Source organism: Saccopteryx bilineata, chromosome 5, assembly GCF_036850765.1.
Source record: "Saccopteryx bilineata isolate mSacBil1 chromosome 5, mSacBil1_pri_phased_curated, whole genome shotgun sequence".
Lineage (NCBI taxonomy): Eukaryota > Metazoa > Chordata > Mammalia > Chiroptera > Emballonuridae > Saccopteryx > Saccopteryx bilineata.
In genome coordinates this window covers 115,537,114-115,564,329 of record NC_089494.1, presented here as the reverse complement: position 1 = coordinate 115,564,329, position 27,216 = coordinate 115,537,114, and the positions used below count along the sequence as shown (strand labels likewise).

Here is a 27,216-nt window from a genome sequence, read left to right as displayed (position 1 = left end):
TCTCTCCCCCCTCTCAATAAAATAAAATTAAATTAAAATAAAATAAATCATAATTTAAAAAGAAAGAAAGAAAGAAAGAAAGAAAGAAAGAAAGAAAGAATAAATAAATAAATAAATAAATAAATAAATGTCTATCCTGGAATTATCTCAGGAATATAAAGTTGGTTTAAATTTTGAAAATTGCCTGACCTATGGTGGCACAGTGGATATAGTGCCAGCCTAGAACGCTGAGGTCTCTGGTTCTAAACCATGGGTTTTCCCAGGCAAGGCACATACGAGATTCACCTCTTATTCCTGCTTTTCCCTCTCTCTCTCTCTCAAATCAATAAAATCTTTAAAATAAAAATTAAAACAAATGAAAATAAATGTCATTTACCTTATATTTACATAACATACAGAGAAAAATCCTATGAAATTTTTTTTTTTTTTTTTTTTTTGTATTTTTCTGAAGCTGGAAACGGGGAGAGACAACCAGACAGACTCCCGCATGCGCCCGACCGGGATCCACCCGGCACGCCCACCAGGGGCGACGCTCTGCCCACCAGGGGGCGATGCTCTGCCCCTCCGGGGCGTCGCTCTGCCATGACCAGAGCCACTCTAGTGCCTGGGGCAGAGGCCAAGGAGCCATCCCCAGCGCCCGGGCCATCTTTACTCCAATGGAACCTTGGCTGCAGGAGGGGAAGAGAGAGATAGAGAGGAAGGAGGGGGTGGGGGGGTGGAGAAGCAAATGGGTGCTTCTCCTATGTGCCCTGGCCAGGAATCGAACCCGGGTCTCCCGCACGCCAGGCCGACGCTCTACCGCTAAGCCAACCAGCCAGGGCCAAATCCTATGAAATTTACAAAAACTGACTAACATTAATAAGTTAGTTTATACCTGATGGTGGTAACACAGTGGATAGTGCTGAATCAACCTGGGACAATGAAGTCACAGGTTCAAAACCCCAAAGTGGCCGGCTTGAGTACAGGCTCATCCAGCTTGAGCAGAGGCTCACCAGCTTAAATGTGGGGTTGCCGGCTTAAGTGTGAGATCATCGACATGATCCCATGGTCACTCATTTGAGCCCAAGGTCTCTGGCTTGAGCAAGGGGTCACTGGCTAGGCTTGAGCCCCCTAGTCAAGGCACACATGAGAAGCAATCAATGAACAACTAAAGTACAGCAACTAGGAGTTGATTCTTCTCATCTCTCTCCCTTCCTGTCTGCCTGCCTGTCTCTCTCATACTTAAAAAAAAAAAGTTTAGAAAGTTTGCCTAATACAAAATCAATAAATAGTATTTCCATATTCCAATAATACTTTTTGCATGGTTCTTCTATCTAAATGCCAAAAACAGAATCTGGGATATTAACCCTGATTTCTCTCTATCCCTCATGAACCTATTCTACCTTAATCAAACCAACGTTTTTATCTTCTAAATATCTCCCACACTTCCTCACTTTTCTTCATCTCATACAGTCAATCATCATCTTTCCCAGTGAAACTGGTCCTAAAACTGAATCTAGACCTTAATTGTCCCCCACCAGTTTTAAGGGTATATAGGAGAATAAACAGGTCTCTTCACAGCTTGTAAGAGACCACCAGACCAAGACAAATCAGATTAGTCCCAAAGGCTTAAGCAGGTGCAGTTAAAAGCTAAATAACCCCAAACTGACCTCAAGAGCACAGCAGGACCAAAATTCGTAACTCAAGTAGAAGAGATGCTACTTTTACCACAGGGAGCCCTTTAATAAGTGAGGAGTCTGTCAATAAAGAAGATCTGCTGCAGAGACTAAATTTGGTCATACACAGAACAGAAAAACTCAGAACAGTTTTTGTCCTCTGTGGTCCCTTCCACATCCCTAACCTTGGGTGGCTTAGTTCCAGTTAGCTCTAATTCACATCTCCTGCATTAAAATGAAAAATATATACAACCTCTCCTTACTCTTACCTCTGAAAACTGACGCCAAGCCTCTGCTGGAAGAGGCTAATTTGAGTTTTGTCTCTGGTCTCCTTGTTTAGCTGGCTTGATGAATAAATCTTATTTCTCTGTGAAAACCTGGTGCCTCAGACTTTTGGCTTCTCCGTAAGTGCCAGGCAATAAAGTCATTGCCTTTGTTCAGTAATACTAATAACTTCATTACTGCCAACTGTCTCTGGTTTGCAACTCTGTCACTGGCCACACTGTAAGCAGAGTGAAGTTTAAAATATAAATCTTATATTGTCTGTGTAAATAAATCCTCAGGTGACTATAATCTTATCATAGATTAAAAGGCATGTCATGATCTGATGTACTACTCAAACCTCATCTGTGACCCATCTCTTCTTGCTCTACATTCCATCAATATGAAAATTATTTTCAGTTCCTTAAATGTAACATTCAACTCTTCACTCTGGAATTTTGCACATGATGCCAAATCTCTGAAAAGACTTCTCTGTACCCCCGACTCTGTGCAATTCCCCCAAAAACAAGGTTAAGAAAGACCAAAAGTAAAAATGTAACATTTGGCAGGTAACCAGAGATTTATACAAATAGGTAAGAAGAGCTTCAATTAAGGTTTTACAGTAGCAACAAAGGAAAGAAATATGAGAGAAATTACTGGTGTCCTGGCCAGATAACACAGTTAATGTATTCTCCCAATATGCCAAGGTTGAGGATTCTATCCCCAGGACAGAGTACATACAAAAATCAACCAAAGAATGCATAAATAAGTGGAACAACAAATCTCTCTCTCTTCACATCTCTCTAAAATAATCTTTTTTTAAAATTCAGTGAGAGGAGGGGAGGTAAACAGACAGACTCCCGCATGTGCTCTGACCAGGATCCACCCAGCAAGTCCACTAGGGCGTGATGCTCTGCCATTCTGGGGCATTACTCCATTGCCCAGCAACTGAGCTCTTCTTAGCACCTGAGGTGGAGGCCATGGAGCCATCTTTAGTGCCTGGGGCAAACTTGCTCCAATCAAGCCATAGCTGAAGGAAGGAGAGAGGGAGAGAAGGAGAGAGAAGGGGAAGGGCACAGGAAGAGGGGGAGGAGGAGGGGGAGAGAGAGGGGTAAAGAAGCAGATGGGTGCTTCTCCTATGTGCTCTGACTGGGATCAAGCCTGGGACATACACATACTGGGCTGGCACACTACCACTAAGCGAATTGGCCAGAGCCAATAAATTTTTAAAACTTAAAAAAAAATCACTGGTATGTGGAATAAAAGCAAGAATTTTAGCAATCATGTTGTACTAAAACATGGCTTGTTAAAAAAGTCATTCTCCATGTGACTTGTCCTATATTTCTTAAAACCTGATGAAATAGGCCCTGGCCAGTTGGCTCAGTGGTAGAGTGTCAGCCTGGCGTGCAGGAGTCCCGGGTTCAATTCCCGGCCAGGGCACACAGAAGTGCCCATCTGCTTCTTCACCCCTCCCCCTCTCCTTCCTCTCTGTCTATCTCTTCTCCTCCCACAGCCAAGACTCCATTGGAGCAAAGGTGGCCCAGGCACTGAGGATGGCTCTATGGCCTCTGCCTCAGGTGCTAGAATGGCTCTGGTTGCAACAGAGCGGCGCCCCAGATGGGCAGAGCATTGCCCCCTGGTGGGTATGCCGGGTGGATCCCGGTCGGGCGCATGCGGGAGTCTGTCTGACTGCCTCCCCGTTTCCAACTTCAAAAAAAATACAAAAAAAAAAAAAAACCTGATGAAATAAGTCAAGAACTTTGAGTTACCTAAAAGGAATCTTCAAAGAATGGACAGAGCTATTTCATATGATTTATTTCTCTTTTTTCTTTTTAGGTGAGAGGAGGGGAGACAGGCTGACTTCTATATGTGCCCTGACCAGGATCCACCTGGCAATCCCATCTGAGGCCAATGCTTGAGTACCAACCTATTTTTAGTGCCTGAGGCTGATGCACTCCAATGGAGTGCACCAAGAGCCATACTCAAACCAATTGAGACACTAGCTGCAGGAGGGGAAGAGAGAGAGAAGTGGGAGAGGGAAGGGAGAGAAGCACATGGTCACTTCTCCTGTGTGCCCTGACTAGAGGACTCAAACCTGGGACGTCCATATACTGGGCCAATGCTCTATCCACTGAGCTACTGGCTAAAGCAGTTAAGAAAATTAAATAGGTTTCACGTGTATAATTCTATAACACATAATCTGTATACTGCACTGTGTTCACCAGCCAAAAACTCAAGTCTCCTTCTGTTACATCACCATAGTCAAATTAAATTTTGTAAAAACTCACTAAAATAGTGAACATTATAAATTTGAAAGAACTTCATACTACTGAGAGAGAGAAAAACTAAAATGAAAATGAAAGACAACAGCTTAAACTTACTGGGTTATCTGTGGAATCATCAGCCAACTGTAAACCAAAATAGTCACGCTCAGTCAAGTCAAGATGTTTGAAGACTATTTCCAAGAGAACTTGCCCCTGATCATGTTTCTAGAAGAAAAATATAAAGAAATCAACACTGATAGCCTATATACACTTTCAGATTTTTAATCTCTTGGATTTTTCTCCTCTTCTATTAAATTGGCAGCTGTTTGCATCCAATGACTGTTGAGAATAAAGACTTCACAAGTTATATAGAACTTTAAAAACTGTCTGACTCTAGGCAAGCTGATTCAAAGACTACATAATAAATATGAAGACATAAGGAAAACCTTTGATTAAAAATGCCTTTTGCTTTCAGGGTAATATGGTATTTCTGTAATTTTATATTGTTGCCACATTAACTCATATATATATCCCTATCATTTGTCTCATTGTTTTTTTCTTATATTTAAATTGACCCAAAAGTATATAATTAACTAAATACAATTTAAAATGTATGTGTCTAAAATAAATAATGCCACAAAAAGAGAAACAAAAACAGTGAAAACTGTAGCAAACTAATAAAAGATTAATATTTTATGTATGAAAGTATCCACAGAACTTTAGAAAAGTATCTTATTTTAACCTTATACCAATTCTACCAGGTAGACTTTATTACCCTGCTGTTTTAGTAAGAGTAACTATCTTGCCTATTTCCCACAGCTCTAAAATTGTGTTGAAAAGGCACTAGATAATTACCTGAAGAAATACATCACTAATAAATAAAACCACAAAGATATGACATGTTCAGTATATAAAAGATACCAAAGTGGAAAATAATTACAACAATCCAAAAAAAAAAAAAAAAACCAGGTCCTGAGGATAGCTTTGTTGGAGCACATTAGCTTCAGGCACTAAAAATAGCTCAGTACTAGCCCTGGCTGGTTGGCTCAGTGGTAGAGCATCGGCCTGGCGTGCAGGAGTCCCGGGTTCAATTCCCGGCCAGGGGGAGGGGTGGAGAAGCGCCCATCTGCTTCTCCACCCCTCCCCCTCTCCTTCCTCTCTGTCTCTCTCTTCCCCTCCTGCAGTCAAGGCTCCAATGGAGCAAAGTTAGCCCGGGCGCTGAGGATGGCTCTGTGGCCTCTGCCTCAGGCGCTAGAATGACTCTGGTTGCAACAGAGCATCACCCCCTGGTGAGCATGCTGGGTGGATCCCAGTCGGGCACATGCAGGAGTCTGTCTGACTGCCTCCCCATTTCCAACTTCAGAAAAATACAAAAAAAAAAAAAAAAAAAGGAAATAAAAGGCATCCATATTGGGAAAGAAGTAAAGGTTTCACTTTTTGCAGATGACATGATCCTGTATATAGAAAATTCCAAAGACTTCACCAAAAAACTATTAGAAACAATAAACCAAAACAGTTAAAGTCACAGGTTACAAAATCAATATACAAAAGTCCACTGTTTTCCTATATGCCAAAGATGAAACTTCAAAAAAATGAACTAAAAAAAAACCAATTCCTTTTCCAATTACAACAACAAAAATACCTAAGAATAAACTTAAGAAAGGATGCAAAGGACCTATATACTGAAAACTGGTTTTAACCTTTTTAAAGGGTTCTTAAAAAAAAATGTGAGAGAACATATGTGGCCTCCATGCTTATAATACTATCTAGTCTTTTACATAAAATTTGCCAGCCCATGTAAAAATCAACTCTAAATGTATTATAGATTGAAATGTGCCTGACCAGGTGGTGGCACAGTGGATGGAGCATCAGACTGAGAAGCAGAGGACCCAGGTTCAAAACCCCGAGGTCACCAGCTTGAGCACAGGCTCATCTGGCTTGAGCGTGGGCTCACCAGTTTGAGCGCAGGGTCACTGGCTTGTACATGGATCATAGACATGATCCCATGGTCTCTGGCTGGAGCCCAAAGGTCACTGGCTTGAAGCCCAAAGTCAATGGCTTAGCAAGGGGTCACTGACTCAGCTGGAGCTCCCCCCCTTCATCATGGCACATATGAGAAAGCAATCTATGAACAACTAAGGTGACCCAACGAAGAACTGATGCTTCTCATCCCTCTCTTCCTGTCTGTCCCTATTTGTCCCTTTCTCTGTCTCTCTTGCTAAAAGAAAAAAAAAAAAGTGGGGATAGTGTGATGGACAGGGTACTATCTAAACTTTATGCTTTAGTTAACTCGGGGTTCTCAAAGAGAAAAGAGAGGAAAAAATATTTTTAAAAAAGGGTAAAAAGGGATGTTATATCTCTAGACTATCTACTAGAATCCCTATTGGGTGCTTTATATACATTTATTTAATCCTGATAACCCCAATAAATAGATACTATTTCTACTTTATATAAGGAAATTATATCTAAAGGCCAATTAAGTAGAATACCACAGAGCAAGTATTTAGTAGGTCCAGATACATATCCATCTTTTCACATTCCAAGGTCTTTGCACTTCTTACTAATAGCACAATGCTTCCATAACAATTATTCATAGAAGCTTGGAGTCTAATTTTGACATCTGTCTGCTATAGTCTAATACCTAGACTCCAGGACCAGATCTATACTGTTCTTTATAGAACTAGCACAGTTCTCAAGTTTTTCTTGATAAAGAAAAGTAAGGCCCTGGCTGGCTGGCTCAGTGGTAGAGTGTCGGACTGGCGTGCGGGAGTCCCGGGTTTGATTCCCGGCCAGGGCACACAGGAGAAGCACCCATCTGCTTCTCTACCCCTCCCCCTCTCCTTCTTCTCTGGCTCTCTTTTCCCCTCCCACAGCCGGGGATCCATTGGAACAAAGTTAGCCCGCGCGCTGCAGATGGCTCCATGGCCTCTGCCTCAGGTGCTAGAATGGCTCTGGTTGCAACAGAGCGGCGCCCCAGATGGGCAGAGCATCGCCCCCTGATGGGTGTGCCGGGTGGACCCCAGTCAGGCGCATGCGGGAGTTGTCTGACTGTCTCCCCATTTCCAACTTCAGAAAAATACAAAAAAAAAAGGAAAAAAAAAGAAAAAAAAAGAAAAGTCACCTCATAGTAATTCAAAGTTAAGAAATATAAAATATATATATATATAAAATCCAAAGTTGTAAATTAACCTAGTGCTAAATTTAAGTACTTATTCAATGTATCAAGTGCCTACCTACCTGGAGATTTCTTTAATGTGGGAAAAATAGTTGCAAAAGAAACAGCAAACTATAAGCTCTAAAGCTTATTATAAACAAATTAGAGAAAGCATCAAAGGGAAATATATGCACATTCAGAAAAATGTTTGTCATAGCAATATTACTAATCCTTCAAGTATTACAGCTGCTTTTCTTTGTGTGGACTAAACACTGTTCCATTAAAAATCACAGTGTGGGCCTGACCAGGTGGTGGCGCAATGGATAGAGCCTCAGACTGGGATGTGGAGGACCCAGGTTTGAGACCCTGAGGTCACCAGCTTGAGCACAGGCTCATCTGGTTTGAGCAGGGCTCACCAGCTTGAGCCCAAGGTCGCTGGCTTGAGTAAGGGGTTCATCGGTCTTGCTGAAGGCTCGCGGTCAAGGCACCTATGAGAAAGCAATCAATGAACAACTAAGGTGTTGCAATGTGCAATGAAAAACTAATGATTGATGCTTTTCATCTCTCCGTTCCTGTCTGTCTGTCCCTGTCTATCCCTCTCTCTGACTCTCTCTCTGTCTCTGAAAAAAAAAAATCACAGTGTGGGACTTCAAAGGGAAGACTACTGTACCTACAGAACAGAGCGGGAACCACAGGAAGGTGTTGTGCTGGGAGTGCAGAAATGGGCATTGAGGAATTTCAGTTTTAATATGAAGTATATATCAGATATTATTTTCAAAATATTAAATTTTGGGGTGTGATAATGGGACTGTCGTAATTTATAAGACTCTTAGGCTGCTGAAGTACTTACAAGTTAAATGTACTACTTTCAGAAATTTCAGAAAAAACAAAGAGAAAAGGAAAGTAAATGTACAAAATGTTAACAACAGGTCAATCTAGGTAAAGGTTATATATGGGTATTTGTTATACTACTCTCACCTCTTCTGTTGACCTGAAATATTTTAAACAAAAATCAAGAATGCACTCTTGTGTGTGTGTGTGTGTATATACATACATATATATATATCAAGACATGCAAAAGAATATTCACCAGCAGCATTATTGAAAAGAACCCAAAGTGGAAACAATCCAAATACACACCAACAGTAAATTTGACAAGTAAATGGTAAAAAATAAATGGATAAGTAAATTATAATAAATTCCTATAACAGAATACTATACAGCAATAAAAATGAACCAAACTACTGGTAACACACGTCATGGGTAAAATTTGCAAATAATGTGGAGCAATAAAGCTATATACAAATAAGATGAACAAATATTTGTTGAAGAAAAATTTCAGACAAGACTCAGATAAGATCAGGGCTGTCACATATCTTCGTTTAACAAAAGTTTTATTCAGACAGTACAAGTCAGATTAAAATGAAAATGTATAAATTATTTAGAACAAATTCCTTTCAAGTACCCTCAAGCAAATTTATAAAAACTACTCACATACTATTATTGATCTGTTCCTCTAATTAATCATAACGCACTATGTATTTGTCAATCTTTTTTTTTTTTAAGTGAAAGGCAGGGAGACAAAAAGACTCCCACATGTGCCCTCACCAGGCAAGCCCTCTACAGAGCGATGCTTTGCCCATCTGGGAGCACTGCTCTGTTGCTCGGCCCCTGAGTTATTTTAATGCCTCAGGAGAGACCATGGAGCTATTCTCAGTGCCTAGGGCCAACTTTCTCAAACCTTTCGAGCCATGTCTGAGGGAAGAGAAGTGAGAAGGGGGAGGGGTGGAGATGCAGACGAGCACCCACGCTGTACCACTGAGCAAACCGGCCAAGGCCTGTCAACATTTTTAAAGACCTAGTTTGATTTCAAACTGTGTTTGGTATTTAAAAATCCACAATATAAAGACTTTTCTTCATCAAATAAGGTTTCAAACAACTTTAATTTTAAAATGTAACCTAAATTCAGATTTATAACTGGAGATTATTTTTAAAAGAGACATAAAATACTTACATTAACTTTGAAAGCTTGTACAGTGTTGTCTAGAAGAAGAATGTTACAAACCACCTCTGTGTGCTGTCTGTCTCGGGCCAACTCTGATGCTCGTACATTGTAGGTTCTGCCAGCAGGCAATCGGAAATGTGAGGTCATTACTGTCCACAAAAGGTCTAAGCTGGAAAAAAAAATCACTAAATAAAAGAATAGTTCAAGATACAAAGTAGTTTAAAACACAGACTTACTATGTTTTTTTCAACTAGCACTTAGGTAAAAAGCAGTTATAAATTTATTTTAGTGAGAGAACTCCAAGGTCGTCGGATTGAGCATGGGCTCATCCAGCATGAGTGAGGGCTCACCAGCTTGAGCGCAAGGTCGCCGGCTTGAGCCCAAAAGGTCACTGGCTTGAAGCCAAGCAGTTACAAATTTTGAAATAGTCAGATAAGAATTACAAGTATAAAAAAAGATATGATATATATAATTTGTTATCTAAACTAAAATGACAAACCACCTGGAAGAAGAGCTTTATTTTTAACTGTTCCATTGAGAAAAGAGACAAATTGTTCAGGAAATCATATTCCAATTCAAAATATGTAAATTTAGGCGTAGCCAAAAAAGGGAAGCAGAATATGCTACCTCAGGAAGTTGAACATTACTTGTTAATGCAAATATTAAAAAAACTGTAAAGTGGCAGCAGGAGGAAAGATTATTTAACTCTGAAGGGCTTATCCCTTTATTAAGCTTAAGATTTGGGATAAATATGGGAGTTCGTTCATTTTAAACACAACAATACCCTTCAATTTAACTATCCTCAAATTCAAACTAATTCTAATAGAATTGTTCTTATTAGTCTTAAGAAAAGAAAAACAAAAACACAAGCTAGATTTTTGCTTCTCAATTTGTAACCTAAGAGGGAAAAAGCATATTGCCTATAGAAGAACAGATATATTACATTGCTATCAGCAACATTTAATGCTAAATGACAACAAAGATGTAGCTTCAAAGTCTAAAAGAAAAATTATTTGAAACACAGAACTATATATCCCCAAATTAGAATTCATGTTGTGGACCCTGAGAAAGAAGACACCTACTAAGAAAGGCTCCTGGTAGCTAATTGGGCTCAAATGTAAAAAACATAAAACAATACAAAAAAACAGAGCCTAGCAGCCATTTTTACATAAGGGCCTTTCATACCAACTACACTTCAGGGAGCAGCTTGTGCTGAACTACCTGCTTGCACTGTGTTACTGACATCTGAGGCCACACTTACAAAAGGAGTTCCTCAAGTCCTATTTTTCAACTAACAGAACTAAGGCTTTCCCCATCTGACTGAAGTTGCACAGCTCCAATCAAGCAAAGCAGCTCTATACTGACCAATCAGGATTATGTCTTATGGACCAATCAAACTGTGAGGACTCAAAAGTCATTTGCATGAGGACAGACCAATCAGGGGCAGGGACTTTTGTCTATATAAGCTAGCTCCCCTCTGGTTCTGGAAGCACACTGTCCCTTTCTACCTAAGACTGCATTTCCATGGCTGAGCTGAAACATGGAAAATGTCTTGCCAGAGCACAGGTACTGGCCAGAGCGACTGGCACAGAACAGAGCCAACCAATAAAGCACAAAGCACACCAGCATGGAGCAGAGCTGTCTAGCCAGAAGGGGGTGCCTGTATCACAACTGACCTATTTTGCACTAGTTTCCTTTTTTACCACCCCAAATTGGCGCCAATGACTAAGCTGACAATGTAAAAGAATAGAGCTAAAGACATTTTCAAACATTCAAGGATTCAAAGTTTAAAATCCATAAAACTTGTCTTAAAGAGAATTAGAAAATGAAACAAACACAAGGCTCTGGCTGGTTGGCTCAGTGGTAGAATGTCAGCCCCGTGTGTGGATGTCCCGGGTTCCATTCCGATCAGGGCACACAGGACCTCTCCCTCTCCCCATTTCTCTACTGCGGCCACAGCTGGAATGGTTTGAGCAAAGCTGGCTCCAGGCACTGAGGATGGCTCTGTGGTCTCACCTCAGGAGCTACAATAGCTTGGCTGCTGAGCAATGGAGCAGCAGCCCAGATGGGCAGAGCATCACCTGGTAGGGGGCTTGCCAGGTAGATCCCAGACGGGGAACATGCAGGAGTCTGTTTCTGCCTCCCCACCTCTCACTTAATAAAAATAAGAAAAACAAAAACAAAACAAAAGTATACAGAATTTTAAAATATGAATAAGCAATAAGTAAAGTAAAACATTTAAATGAGTTTACAAAAAAAGTAATAAGAAACAGCAGTTAAAATTAGTGGTATTCAGTAACTGCAGCCGACATCACAGACTCGTCATGTCAAAAGGATTAGAGCTAAAAGGAAAAGTCAATGTTACATAACTATAAAAACTGTATAGAGAAAAACATCTTTAGCATGTTGACAAAGAGTAGGACTAGCCAAGTAAGATTCATCAATTAAAAGTTGGTGATTGGTGGTTTCTTGTTCCACATATAAAGAGCTTGGAAGTCCACACTCCATCCCAGTAAGTAAAAAGCAGAACAGAATGGATAATCAGCAACTTTTCTTGTATTTACATGAGAGAGAAGACACAGGGCAAACAACTGCCTCCAAGACTGGAGAGACAGGCACAAATGATAAGTCACAGCTTACCACAGCAGAGGTGCAAAAGCAGAAGCTGCCACAGAAGCCAGTGCACGAGCAGTAGGAAAACCTGAACTGTAACTGGTGAACTGCTGGAGGCTCAACGTGGACAATTCTGAGAGTTAAAAACTGCAAGGGGACGAGGGGAACACAAGGGTGGGGGGAGATATATTCAGTGGGACACTTGAATCTATGTAAACACAATAAATTAAATTTTTTTAAAAAACTGCAAGGGGACCCAGTTATAACAGGGCTCCCATATTACTGTGAGATTTACATACAGGAGCTCAGATTCACATAGTAAATATAAGAGAAAAACATACTTGGGCTTCCTGCAAGTTGGGTATGAAACCATTATGAAATTACATCAGAGCACTGTGTTCTTAACATGGCCCACCCTCAGAAGAAACTAGTTACTAGAGCCTAACTGACCTGGGGCAAGGAAAATACCCAACTCTAGCTCACTCTAGCCATGCTGTCCCACCTAAGGGGGTGGAGGAGAAACGCTTGTGAAGTTCACAGTCCAGAGGCATCGGTTCATGAAAACACTGAGAGCTAATCATAGGACTAAAGAATGCTTCCCTTACCCCATACCTCACTACTGCATTACAAGGCCCTATTTATAGCAGTTCCTTTTAGCAGGATTATCATGTCTGCCTAAGGATTATCAAAAGGCAGAAAATTTACTGCGAAAAGACAGAGCAAGCATCAGAACCAGACTTGGGAGGGATAATGGAATTAACAGAATAACAAGGAATTTAAAAGAACTATAATTAATATTCTAATAGTACTCTAAGGGTTCTAATGGATAAGGTAGACAGCATGCAAAAACCCATGGGCAGTGTAAGCACAGAGATGGAAACCCTAAGAATAAACCAAAAAGAAATGTTACAGGTCAAAACAACAGATATGAAGAATAACTTTCATAGGCTTATTAATACATGAGACACAGTAAATAATCTCTGAGCTAGACACTATATCAATAGAATTCTCAAAAAATGAAAAGCAACGAGAACAAAGACTAGAAAAAAACCCAAACAATATCCAAGGAATGTGGGACAACCCCCAATTTTGGGGGGATAATTTCCTCAAATTAATGCTGGACATCAAACCACTGATCCAGGAAGTTCAGAGAACATCAAGAAAAGATACAAAACAAAAGACCCCACACCTACACATATTATTTTTAAAATACAGAAAATCAAAGATTAAAAAAAAAGCCAGAGGATAAAAAGCGCCTTGCCTATAGAAAACAAATATAATTATATCTGACTTCTTAACCACGTGAGCAAGAGTAGAGTGAAATACTTAAAATGTAGAGGAAAAAACCTACCAACCTAGAATTCTGTAACCTGAAAAACTACTTTTCAAAAGAGAAATGATCTTTCTCAGACAAAAGAAAAAAGTAGAATTTGTAGCCAGTGGACTTGCCTTGCAAGGTATTTTAAAAGTTCTTTAGAAAGAAGGAACATAATACAGGTCAAAACTCACATTAACATAAAGAAAGGAAGAGCATCTAAGAGGAAGTAAGCGAAGGTAAATTTAAAATTTTTATTTTTTATTCTTAACTGATCATACAGATAACAGTACAATACTCTCTAGTTGACTGTGTGAATGGCTTAGGAATTTGATGGGCTTTTCTTTCTTGATAAGGTGATAGCTGAAAGGGAATTGTGCAAATGTGATTCAAGTCCCAAATCAGTTAAATGAATCACAAGAGATACCCTTGGTAGGCCAGCAAAGAACTGAAAGACCTCCGACACACAGTTGATTGAATTTGGATGAGAACCCCCAAGCTCCCACTCCAGTCAACATGTAGATTGTAACTCTGTAAGATCCAAAACCAAGCTGTACCCATATTCTTGACCCACAGATACAGAGAAAAAATAAATGTGTGTAATTCATTACACAACAGAAAACTAATACATCTTCCACAGTGGTACTACTTAACTACAAATATTCACAAGAGATATAAATAAAATACACAAAGAATGAATCAATATACACAATGATATATCTCTATGCAAATTACATTCTTGCTTGCAATGAATCTATACTTCTCCCTCTTCCCAACCCTGCCTTCCCTTCACTGGGGGTGAGTGGTCTAATTAAAGTGACCAAAGACATAAGGAAATACAGGAGTAACAGCAGAGTCAATAACGTAATCTTAACAGTAGGGGAAGCTACAAAAAAAAAAAAAGAAAAAGAAAAATGGGTCAATGTTACAAAGGTATCCCAATGTCAAGACAAGATAAAAAAATATCAATGTATTTTTCCCATACTGGTCTTTCCCATGTACTAGCACACTTACTATATTTCCCATGTATAAGACACATCCGTTCCTAAAAAAATTTGGGGTTTAAAAACTGGGTGAGTCCTATACAGTGTTTGTGGATTCTTTTACTTGCATTTCCCACTTTATTGAGCTTGTTTTTGCGCTCATTGTTGATTTTTTTACTAGCATTTCCGCTTTTTCGGACTTGTCTTTGCATTCATTGTTTCACACCTGTTACCAGCATATTACAGTAGGTTACGTTTTGCCACATTCTGCCCAGAAGTGGTTCAAAAAAGATTTTCATACAGTGCTGAATTCAAGTTAAAAGTGATCCAGTTTGCAAAACTGAATGGAAATCATGCTGCTGAACGTAAGTTTAGGCCTCCTCAAACTGAGAATTCAATCTGAGACTATGGGAAGAAGAAAACACCACGGCAGAAGAAGGCCATGAGAGGCAGGTCAGCAAAATGGCCTGATTTAGAGAGGGAATTGAAGATATGGATGAAGAGCAAAGGGCAATTGGAATTCCTGTGTCCGCAAAGATGGTTCAGCATAACGCAAGAAGAATTGCTGATGAAAAAGAAGTTACTGATTTCAAAGGAGGACACAACTGGTGCTTCAGGTTCATGAAACAGAATGGACTAAGCATGAGATGCCTGAAAGCTATGAGCAAAAGGTCCTTGAATTTCATCATTTTGTCATTCAATGTCGGAAGACACGTCAGTTTGAGCTGGGACAGACTGCAAATATGGACAAAGTCCCCCTTCAATTTCATGTCCCAAGTAACAGAACTGTTGATAAGAAGGGAGAGAAAACTGTAACTGTGAAGACAAGAGGACATGAAAAGAGCCATTATACAGTTGTCCTAGCTTGTTGTGTTGACGGAACCAATCTGCCTCCTATGCTGATTTTCAAACGCAAAACAATGCCAAAAGAAGGCATTCCTCAAGGAGTGATTGTCCACGTTCATGACAAGGGTTGGATGGGTCAGAATGGGATGAAGATCTGGTTTGAGAAAGTTTGGAGAAGACCAGGTGGGCTCTTACACAAACCTGCCATATTGATGCTTGATCAGTTCAGGGCACATATAACAAAAAACACAAAGAAGACTGCCACAGAGCAAAAAATAAAACTTGCCATCATTCCTGGAGGCTTGACATCCCAGTTCCAACTGCTTGATGTCAGCATTAACAAACCCTTCAAAGCTGCCATGAGAGACAAATGGAACCATGTGGATGAAGTCTTCTGGGGCCAATTTGATACCAGCAGGAAGAGTTAAGAAACCAACTATAGGAGAAGTTTGTACCTGGGTAAAAAAACCCTGCGATAATATCAAGATTGAGATCACTGTCAGGTCATGTAAGAAGTGTGGCATTTCAAATGCCATAGATGGAACTGAGGACAAGGCAATATATGAAGATAGTGATTCATCATCAGACACAGATGAGGACAAGCTAAAGAATGTGAGTTTTGACAGTAATGAGGAGTTGTATGAATTTTATGATGAATAAAAATTGAGTTCAATAACTTTATGTAATACATTTTTCCCCCAAATTTGAGGCCCCAAAATAAAGGTGTGTCTTATACCTGGGAGCATCTTATACATGGGGAAATACGGTACTTTTGATATTTGCACATACACTGAAAGACTGCAAAACTAAAGTATAATTGAACTGTCTAATCACCTCTTGAGATTTCCCCCCAAACTAACCATGTTTAATTAATTAGCAAGATACCAAATATATTCAACCTTCCTGCCACATTTACTTTCAATTCACAAAGCAATAATTCTGCTTTGAGATAATTTTACTACTTGAAAATTGTAATGCTGTGAGAGAATATATTAAATTTTCATGATGATTCAGAAAGGGAAAGGAATCAAGTAAAAATCTCCATCACATTTTTTTCCATCTGAAAGGTGTTTCAGTAAAATATATATATAACTGTTGTCAGTGGAAAAGACCTCATCTCCTTTAATGAAAGAACATGAATTGTGATCTATAAAAATATTCATTCCTTTAAATATATTCAGTGTACTAATAAAAGCTTAAATATTCTGACAGTTCTACAATTATGATAAATCGTTCTTATCTACTGATATAAAAAAGTTATACATAATATGTTAAATAAAAAGAGCTGAACATAAATGATGATATTCAATTTATAAAACTTATGGACAGAGATATAAAGGCAATTCAGTACAGGAAGGGTAGTCATTTCAACAGAATCATATATAAAAAATGGGAACTTCGATCCACACCTTACACTGCATGCAAAAATTAACTCAAAATGGACCACAGATCTATGTAAAACCTAAAACAATAAAGCCTCTTAAAGAAAACATAAGGGAAATTATGTTTTATTAGGCAAATATTTCATAGAAATATCACCATGAACTCTATCCTTAAAATAATAAATTGATATGTTGGACTTCACTGAAATGAAAACATCTGCTCTTCAAAAGACACTGTTAAAAGAATGGCCCTGGCCAGTTGGCTCAGTGGTAGAGCATCGGCCTGCCGTGTGGAAGTCCTGGGCTCGATCCCCAGCCAAGGCACACAGGAGAAGCACCCATCTGCTTCTCCACCCCTCCCCCTCTCCTTCCTCTCTGTCTCTTCCCCTCCTGCAGCCAAGGCTCCACTGGAGCAAAGTTGGCCCAGGCGCTGAGGATGGCTCTGTGGCCTCTGCCTCAGGCACTAGAATGGTTCTGGTTGCAACAGAGCAACGCCCCAGATGGGCAGAGCATTGCCCCCTGGTGGGTATACCGGGTGGATTCCAGTCGGGCGCATGTGGGCATCTGTCTCTCTGCCTCCCAATTTCTTACCTTAGAAAAATAAAAAATTTTAAAAAAAAGAACACTGTTAAAAGAATAAAAGCACTAGCCTGGCCCTGGCCTGTTGGCTCAGTGGATGGAGCGCTGCCTGGCATATGGACATCCTGGGTTCAATCCCAGGCAAGGCACATCTGAGAAGCAACCATTTGTTTCTCTTTCCCCCCCTCCTCTTCTCCCTTTGCAGCCAGTGGCACAATTGGTTTGAGTGTCGGCCCTGGGCACTAAGGATAGCTCAGTTGGTCCAAGTATAGGCCTCAGGTGTTGAGGATAGCTTTCAGTTGATTCTAACATTGGCCCTAGGTGGGGGCTACCAGGTGGATCCCTGTCAGGGTGCATGCAAGAGTCTATCTTGACTCCTCTCGCTTGAAAAAAAAAAAGGCCCTGGCCGGCTGGCTCAGCAGTAGAGCATTGGCCTGGTGTGTGGAAGTCCCGGGTTCAAGTCCCAGTCAGGGCACACATAAGCATCCATCTGCTTCTCCACCCTTCCCCCTCTCCTTCCTCTTTATCTCTCTCTTCCCCTCCCACAGCCAAGGCTCCATAGGAGCAAAGTTGGCCCGGGCACTGAGGACAGCACTGTGGCTTCCGCCTCAGGCACTAGAATGGCTCCAGCCACAATGGAGCAATGGTCCAGATGGGCAGAGCACCGCCCCCTGGTGGGCATGCCAGGTGGATCCCGGTGGGGTGCATGAGGGAGTCTGTGTCCCGCTTCTAACTTCAGAAAAATAAAAAATAAAAAAAAGCACTAGTCACATAATGAGAGCATATATGTGATAAAGAACTCGTATTCAGAATATAAAAACTCTCAAAACTCAATAATAAGCAGAAAAAATCCAATTGAAATACAGGCAAAAGCTCTGGTCAAGTAGCTCAGCTGGTTAGACCATCATCCTGATATGTCAAAGTTGCAGGTTTGATCCCTGGTCAGAACACACAGAAGAATAAACCAATGAATTGTATAAATAAGAACAACAAATCAATGTTTCTCTCTCTCTAATCAATTTTTTAAAAATTCACACAAGCAAAAGATTTAAAGATTCTTCCCCAAAGAAGATAATACAAATGGCAGATAACACATACCAAAAAAAATAAAAAAGCTCAGCAAGTTCAGTATCATTAGACGTAAGGTATATGAAAATTAAAACTATAATTTAGTATGATTACATACCTATCATAACAGCTAAAATAAAAAATAGTGACAATACCAATGTTGTAAGGACCAGATAAAAATGAAGCTCTCATTTCTAGGTAACAAATGAATATGTCTAACTTGTATGTAAATATTTATATAACTTTATTTATTATAGTCAAAAACTGAGAACAAAACAAATATCTATTAATAGCTAATAGATTTATTCACATGTGGTACATATTTATTCACCACATGTTAATAAAATATAATATGTTTATTATATGTATGTTAATTATATTATATGTATGTTTATTATATGTATGTTAATAAAATATAATACAAGTAGTTAATGAAGTAGAACTACAGTTATATGCAACAACATGGACAAATTTCAAAATAATTATGCTGAGAGAAAGAAGCTATATCAAAAAGGACAGTACATACTATATGATACTAATTATATAAAATTCTAGAAAATACAAACTAATTTTTGGCGACAAACAGTAGATCAATGGAATAAGAGAAGGACTGTGGTGGTGTGTGGGAAGAAATAACACTAGGACACAAGATAATCTGAGAGAGTAACAAATATGTTCAATACATTGAATGTGGAGGTAGCTTTATGGAGGCATAACTGTCAAAACTTATCAAATACTATACTTAAATATATACAGTTTATTTTACCATTTTATCTCAATAAAATTGTTAAAAGACATATGGCAAAACATAAGTGGCAAAATACATAGAGAACTCGGACGTTCGGCTTCATAATCTGCTGGTTATATCACTAGATTTAATTAACATAATAAATATTGTGGCCATTTTTCTTCATCATGGAATATGCCTGATTTCTTCTACATATGGCAGGTAGTTTGCCCAAGGTTACACAGGCCAAAGTGAGAGAGTGGCAAGTAAATCCAGATCTGGCTAATCTCAAAGGCAATACTATACTTCTACCACAATATAATGAAATAATTTCTACTTTCTTATGCTAAAATTATTCTTATTGATTGTTCTTTTCCAAGTCAACTATGGAAGCATCTAAATTAATTAAAGACATCACTGAAAAAGAATCATCAATCTTTGTGAGTTTTACAAATCTTCAATATGATCCACTGCACTCTCTCCATTCTTTCCTCAATTTTCACCTCAACACACTCATCAGAAAATTTGAAAAGGAAATCATAACCATATATAATGAGAGTGTTTTATAGTAAGGGCAGAGAGAATAACTCCTTACTCATATGGGTCAGTGACACTAATAGAATATGGATTACAGGTGGACTGAAAATCAATAGCAGAGTTTTGTTGTTCTGTTTTGCATAACCTATTCTTTCTAATATCTCCTGAAGGCTCCTCAAGTCAAGTTCCTAAGTCAATGTCTAAATGGAACCTACTGCAAAAATGAATGGATGGAAATAACTGCTATGAATATTGAAAGCAACAAAAATAGGGCACTCATTTAGTCAACGATTAAGCTCTTAAAATACAAATATTTCTGTTATTATGCTGCAATCAGATGGAAGTTAGGAAGGAACAGTCTCATTCTTTTCTATTAACAATTTCTGTTATATTACTAAACCTGGTAAGCCATTGATTCACTATAAAATTTAACAGTCTAATTCTGTTATTATGCAGTTCTGATTTACCTTGAGACAGGACTTCATCTTTCCGAGCCTCAACTTCTTAATCCATAAAATAATAAAACCTTTTGTGACATATAATCTGCATTGTCCTATATAGTAGCCATGCCACATATGATAACTGAACACTTTAAATGTGACTCATGCCTAACAAACTGTTTTAATTAAATTTATTGGAGTGACTGATTAATTACACTATATAAATTTCAAATGCATGATTCTATACTATAAGACATCATCATAAAACCTCATAAATGTATATTGCATTGTGAGCTCACCACCCAAAGAACTATTCTCCTTCTGTTACCATGTACTTTACCCCCTGTACACCCTCTTCATCCTCTCCCTACTCCCTACCTCCCTGATAACCACCATACTTTTGCCCATATATATGAGTCTGTTTTTAACAAATTTTTAAAATTTTATATATTGATTTTAGAGAAGAAGGGAGGGAAGAGAGAGAGAGAGAGAGAGAGAAACACCTCTGTTCCAGTATGTGCCCTGACCCAGGATCAAACTTACAATCTTTACTTATTGTGAGGATGCTATAACCAACAGAGCTATTCAGCCAGGGCCAATTTTTTTTTTTTTTTTTTGATCAAGTTAAATTTAAATGGCCACATTTGGCTAGTGGTTGACCTGTTGGGCAGTGCAGGACTCCATGATCTCTAAATTCCCATCTACTTCTAAATTTCAATCATTTCTAACATTTAAAAAACTTTCTCCCGTTACAGAAAAAACAAATAAACTATAAATCAAATAGAGATAACATAACCATACCAGAAAAAAATGATCCTGGTAACAGTTGAATGCAGTATCCTTAAGTAAGGTTGACAAACGGTTTCTGTAAAGAGCCACACAAAAAGTATTTAGGTGTTACAGGTCATACGATCTCTGTCACAACTACTCAATTCTACCTTTGTAGCACAAAAGCAGCCATAAACAGTATGTAAATAAATGAGCAGGGCTGTGTTCCAAAAACCTATGGATACTGAAGTTGAAATTACATATAATTTTTATAATTTTGTTATAAAATATTTTTTAAACATTAAAAATGTAAAAACTAATCTTAGTTCAAGGGCCATACAAAAACAGCTGTCAGTTCAGATTTGACCAGAAGACCACAGTTTGCTGACACCTGCTCATGACTATATAACTATAGCAGTATTTATTCTCACAATAAATCCAAAGAGCCTGGCCTGTGGTGATGCAATGGATAGAGCGTTGACCTGGAACACTAAGATAAACTGGTGGTAGTGAAAATCAGTTCATGTCAACAATATCATATCTGAAACCTCTGGTTTCAAAACACTTTCGGAAGTGTTGTGAATTTCAGAATAGTTGGATTATGGAGAAGTGAAGTAATATTCTTGGCTGGATATAGGGTAACTCCCTGTATTAACCACATTGCTAATTTTAATTTCTTACAGAACCTTAAGGATGTTCACTGTAAGTGTAATAAGTTAAATACTAAACATCTTCCCATCGATCTAGGTCAAGTATGGCTAGCAAATTATAGAAACTTTTGTTTTTCAGGATCTTGGGTATCTCTGAATTGCATGTAAGGAATTGCTGACCTATACAATTCTTTTGTAAACAATTATGCTAACACAAGTCAAAATCATAAAATAGCCAGATGCAAGATGGGTCACAATATCAGAATTACCTGGTGAACTTTTCCAACTCACAAAACCCTTCCCAATGAAGACTCCCTGTTTCCCTAGTAGCTTCTGTAATAAGCCACTACAACTCATAACAGTATGTACTGGGCTGGAAAAGGTACAATAAGTTGTAAATAAAAATAAACCAAGTACAGAGATTTTTAAATTTCAGTGTAAATAAAGCAATATGGGAATCATTGCCAAGTCTGTAAAAAAATATTTTACTTCCATGAGATAAGAAATAGCCAAAAAAGAAATAGACAAGAACATCAACATCACTTTAAAATCTGATATTTCCCAAATAATTTTAATCTTCTTAGAAAATTAATTCATTTTATTCACTCAAAGTAGAGTCAATATTAATTAGTACACATTATGTGCAAAGCACTGTGTATACTAGGGAACACTGGCAGTGAGGTTTGAGAGGTAGAGAGAGCCCGAGCATGAGTTGACTTTATCTTAACATGTAGATGGAGCAGCAATAAAAATTCTGAGCAGAGGTGCAATGTGATCAGAATGTACTTTAGGACACTATTATAAAAGTCCAGACGAGACATAATGAGCTATGTTTAAAATTATCCCTCGAAATTTCAGAAGTTTTGCCCAAGCTTCATATTGCCAAACTGAAGCTCAAGTTGTGAAAGGGTAACAAAAAGGAAAATCAGGGGAGAAAGGGAAACTCAATAGTGATGATAGGAGGCAATCTGGACAAGCAAGCAGAAAGTGGGATCCACAGCTTACAGTGATAACCCTAGGCAATAGGCAATGATCCGGGCAAGCTGGTGGTATCCCATCAATCAGGCAAAACACAATAGCAGAACATGTCTAATTTTATGGTTCCTGATGAAAGGCTTATAGCAGATAGCAGAGAGCTCCAGTTCTGAGACTGGAGTTTAGGAGTTCAAAAATAGGATACAGAAAATAGGACAGTAGCAGAAAAGATACAGATTCTGCACTCAAATCAACCTACTTTCAAAACCTAAATCTGCAATGTTCTAGCTGTGAAAGTCAGGACAATTCAGCTTTTTGAGCCTCAACTTCTTCATCTATAAAAAGGGAATACCACTAAGTACTCGACAGGGTTGCTAGAAGAATTTAATGAGATGTTATACTTTAAAACATCCAGTAAGTTCAACAAATATCAGTTCCATCTCTTTCTCTTTTTCTTCCATTTTTCATCTAAGCTAATGAAAGAGGGAAGTATTTTGCCTGACCACAAAGTCTGAAAGGCTTATCTGACTAGTCATGAGAGGACCTTAGGTGATCCAAAACAGGTCATTAGTGCAAAATACCTTATGAAAGGACTAGTGCATGAAGAAAGGAAAATAAATGAGTCACACAAGTAAAAGCGCCTAAAAAAGTTAAAGTTTAAAAAAAAAAGTTAAAGTTTAAATAATTAGAATTAGCCCAATATTATATCCTCAAAACAGAACATGTCACTATATTTTTTTAAAAAGAGAAAAAAGGGAAAGCTCTTTACATAACAAAGTCAAAAGATCTCCAAGGTATATTTTAAATGATAAAGTTATTACACTAATATTAGTATGTTACCGTCTACATAAAAGGTAGAGGAGAAAAACAGTAATCTATACTTGTATTTTGTTTCTATTTGCATAAACACTGGCAAAATATACAAAAAAAAATAAAATTGGTTACCTATAGAGAGAAGAGAGGGACAGAGTAGTATTGAGACTTCTCAAAATGTACCTTTGTATATTACTTTGAAATCTGAACTAAATCCCATATTACCAATTAAAATAGGAAATAAAATGTAAATAATTTAAAAAGTACTTGAGAAACCTGAGTGTTCTGATAATACAGTCCATTACAATTATTATGTATGACTTATCTGTATATATTTTAGCTATATATCAACACACAGTTAACTGATTTATCTGTATACATTTCTAGCTGCATAACAGATTTTAAGTTTCTCCAAAGAAAGAAGTATAATCTCCTTGAGGATAAATACCATATACCACTCATTCTGTAACCCCAAGCACAGTACCTGGCACCTACCTGATGCTCAAATAATACATTAAATTGCCTAAATGCTTTCCATCTGAAGTCACCTCCAGTTCTGAATGTTTTTTGTTTTTTTTTCTGAATGTATTTTTAAATTGTATTGCTGGTGTCTTGCCTATGTACAAGACAATACTTAAAATTCAGGAAGGAGACTTGTATACAGATGATGTGTTATAGTACTGTACACCTAAAACCTATATAATTTTATTAACCAATGTCACCTCAATAAATTCAATTAAAAAATTCAGATTTTGGATGACATCAGAGTAATGGCAGGGTAGGAAGCAATACCGATAAATCTTCCCCCAAACTCAACAAGATCTTCAACCAGAAACAGAAAAACCTATACTTGGAGCTTCCAGATGCTTCACAATACACCCAAAGGTATGACTGAGTGAAAAATTGGCTAAATATATAACCAAACCCCGAAGGAAATAGGGAGTAAGAAATGCTCCGCCTTCCTCACTAACCTAAACAGGGCGGCTTTCTCTGGTAACTGTGAATATAGAAACTGAGGCGGGCAAAGGGGGTGAATAGATCGAGACTGCGACACGAATGGCCGAACCAGGCTGTGGCACACAGATCCAAGCCGAGGAAAATCTGATCCTGTGGCAACCCGGGCAATACAAGCTAACACTCGCGCCAAACCCAAACAAAGAAAGACAAGCGGAGAGGCCATTTTACCCGGTCTCCTGGTCGGTGCGCAGTAAGTGGGCGAGAATTTCTTCCTAGGCCCCGAGAGTGGGTGCCCGTGTTGCCCCACGGAGAGGCAGGGTCAGAGGCCTTTCTGTGGGCCGAGGGCAGAGTCTCTGGGCAGCCCCAGCGCCCTGGGAAAGCCACGCACGGGAGGGAGTGAGAACTAATTCCAACGGTGGAGATTTTCCATGCTGGAGGGTGTTTCACTCAGAGGGAAACGCGGCCGGCCTCATATCCTGGTTTGCGCGCGCAGATAAGGAGTGAGCGATTCCTCCGAGTGCCTCGGCAGTGCGCGCCCGTGTTATCGCACAGAGGGGCAGAGTCAGGGGCCTTTGTGTGGGCCAAAGCGGAATCTCGGGCCGCCCCAGTGCCTTCCAAAAGTCCCCCACGGGGACAGAGCGAGACTCAATTCCAACGCTGCAACTTTTCCCTGTGGTTGGGGGTTTCGCTCAGAGCGTGAGACTGCTGGCCGGATATCCTGGTCGCAGACAGTGAGTGAGAGTTTCCTCCAAGCGCCCCGGAAGTGGGCGCCCGCCTGTGTTACCGGACAGAGTGGCAGAGCCAGAGGTCTTTGAGTGGGCGGAAAGCCCGCCTGATTATGCTAGCAGCTCTGACTGACTGAGCCTTACCCAGAGCCCTGTGCTGAGTGGAAATAGAGTGGGGAGTTGCCAGCTCTTTGAGCCTCTTACTATCCAGGAAGAGGCAGCAGCAACCCCATAGCTGGATTATCAGGCTACTAATTGAGGAAGGAAAGACTAGGAGAAAGGCTCCAGGAACATGGACTCTCTCACTGTCGGAGCCTATAAATGCTAATGAGCTTCGACTGCCAACGAGACTAAAGCACAATACATGACATCGCCATAGAGACTTATCAACTGCAAACCTCTACCTGAGCGTGCCAAAGGGGCAGAACCCGGGGTACAGAGTCACCGACCAGGAAGAGGGAGAGAAAAGAAAAAGCAAGAAGATAACCTCTCAAAATCAAGAATAATCTGCAGACTTTATAACCTATCCCATTTTATTATATTTGTTCGTTTGTTTCTCTTATCTTCATTCTTGATACATTTTTTTCCTCCTCCAATTTGGCCGATTAACTCTCTACCGGTCTTACTCTCTCTTCTCCTTGAACTACCCATAAGTGTTCCATCTCCCATTATCTTTTCTCTTCTCTTCCTTTCTCTCTATGAGGGTTGCACTCCAAAACCCTTAACTCTCTCTCTCTCTCTCTCTCCTTTCTTTTTTCTTCTTTTAGTGGTTCCCTCTTTTTTTCTCTCTCTCTCTTTCTTTTCTCCCTCTACATTAGTTTCTTCCTTTCTCCTTTACATCTCCCTCTCATTCAAACCTCAATAACAAACAAATTATCTTATCTGGGACTCAAACTTATGTTTGTGGCATTTTGGGGGGTTTTTACTTCACCTTTTTAACTCACTAGCAGTGCTCCCATCCCTGGCTCTCCATATTATCTAGTTCTTGTTCCACTAAATACAATAGTAATTTTTTAATTTGTCCCCCCATTTTTCCATTTTCCTCTTATTCCTCTCATCACAACTCTTAGACAACCAACACCTAAAAGCAAATCATTTTATTCTTGACCCAAATTTTTTCCTTATTTGCTTTTTGTGGGTCCATACGCTCTTTTTTTTTCTTTTTTTTTTTTTTTTTTTGCCCCTTTATTACTTTTCCCCAATTCAGGCCCTCCATCACAGGCAATGTTTGTTATAATTCACAGTCCACCACAAGATTTTCTCAAGAAAGAGGGGAGAGGAGAGGAGAGGAAAAAAGGAAGGGGGGAAAAATTTCCTTTTTTTAAAAATTTTTATTTTATTTTATTTTTCTTTATTTCATTATTAATTTTTTTAAAAAAAACAACTCTTCGATTTTTTATTTTTTTTATTATTTTTTTTAACTTTTTATTCTTTATTAAATCTCATTAATACTATCAACAAAACCACCCTCAGATGCCATTAAGGAAGAGAAAATCAAATATCATGGATACAAAAGAAAGGTAACACAGCTAGATGAGGAAAAATCTATGGAGAAAAAATTTAATATATTGGAAACCTTGGAGCTAAATGACAGAGAATTCAAGATAGAAATCCTAAAAATCCTCCGAGATATACAAGAAAACACAGAAAGGCAATTTAGGGAGCTCAAAAAACAACTCAATGAACACAAAGAATATATGTCCAAGGAAATTGAAACTATAAAAACAAATCAAACAGAGCTGAAAAACTCAATTCACGAGCTGAAAAACGAGGTAACAAGCTTAGCTAATAGAACAGGTCAGATAGAAGAGAGGATTAGTGAAATAGAAGACAAGCAACTTGAGGCACAACATAGAGAAGAAGAAACTCAAAAATTAAAAAAAATGAGATAGCCCTACAAGAATTATCTGATTCCATCAAAAAGAATAACATAAGAATAATAGGTATATCAGAGGGAGAAGAGAGAGAAAATGGAATGGAGAACATACTCAAACAAATAATAGATGAGAACTTCCCAAGCCTGTGGAAAGAACTAAAGCCTCAAGTTCAAGAAGCAAACAGAACTCCAAGTTTTCTTAACCTCAACAAACCTACTCCAAGGCATATCATAATGAAATTGACACAAACCAACAGCAAAGAAAAAATTCTCAAGGCAGCCAGGGAAAAGAAGAATACAACATATAAAGGAAGGCCCATTAGATTATCATCAGATTTCTCAGCAGAAACTCTACAAGCTAGAAGAGAGTGGACCCCAATATTTAAAGTCCGGAAAGAGAGGAACTTTCAGCCACGAATACTATACCCATCAAAGCTATCCTTCAAATACGAAGGAGAAATAAAAACATTCACAGATACAGAAAAGATGAGGGAATTTATCATCAGAAAACCCCCACTCCAGGAATTACTAAAGGGGGTTCTCCAATCAGATACAAAGAAAAAAAAAAAAACAGAGCCACAAGTAAAAGCTTCAAGAAGAACACAATAAAACCAAATTTAAAC

At 38.8% G+C, this 27,216-nt stretch overlaps 1 protein-coding gene across 8 annotated transcripts in view; it reads right to left on the bottom strand.

Moving 5' to 3' along the window:
- Nucleotides 1–27,216, bottom strand: part of PTPN4 (protein tyrosine phosphatase non-receptor type 4) — a 215,378-nt gene that overhangs the window by 171,615 nt on the left and 16,547 nt on the right. For 7 of the 8 annotated variants that reach the window (XR_010725661.1, XM_066233163.1, XM_066233166.1 and 4 more), the window contains exons 2-3: nt 9,349–9,508; nt 4,298–4,405 (exon numbers count right to left, since the gene is read on the bottom strand). Coding sequence is in view for 7 of the 8 variants with exons in the window: in XM_066233163.1 (XP_066089260.1) it covers nt 4,298–4,405; nt 9,349–9,486 (246 nt within the window). In the remaining variant the exon portion in view is untranslated. Of the gene's footprint in view, nt 1–4,297; nt 4,406–9,348; nt 9,509–20,630; nt 20,695–27,216 lie in introns of all 8 variants that reach the window. The other variant, XM_066233164.1, reaches the window with a different exon arrangement.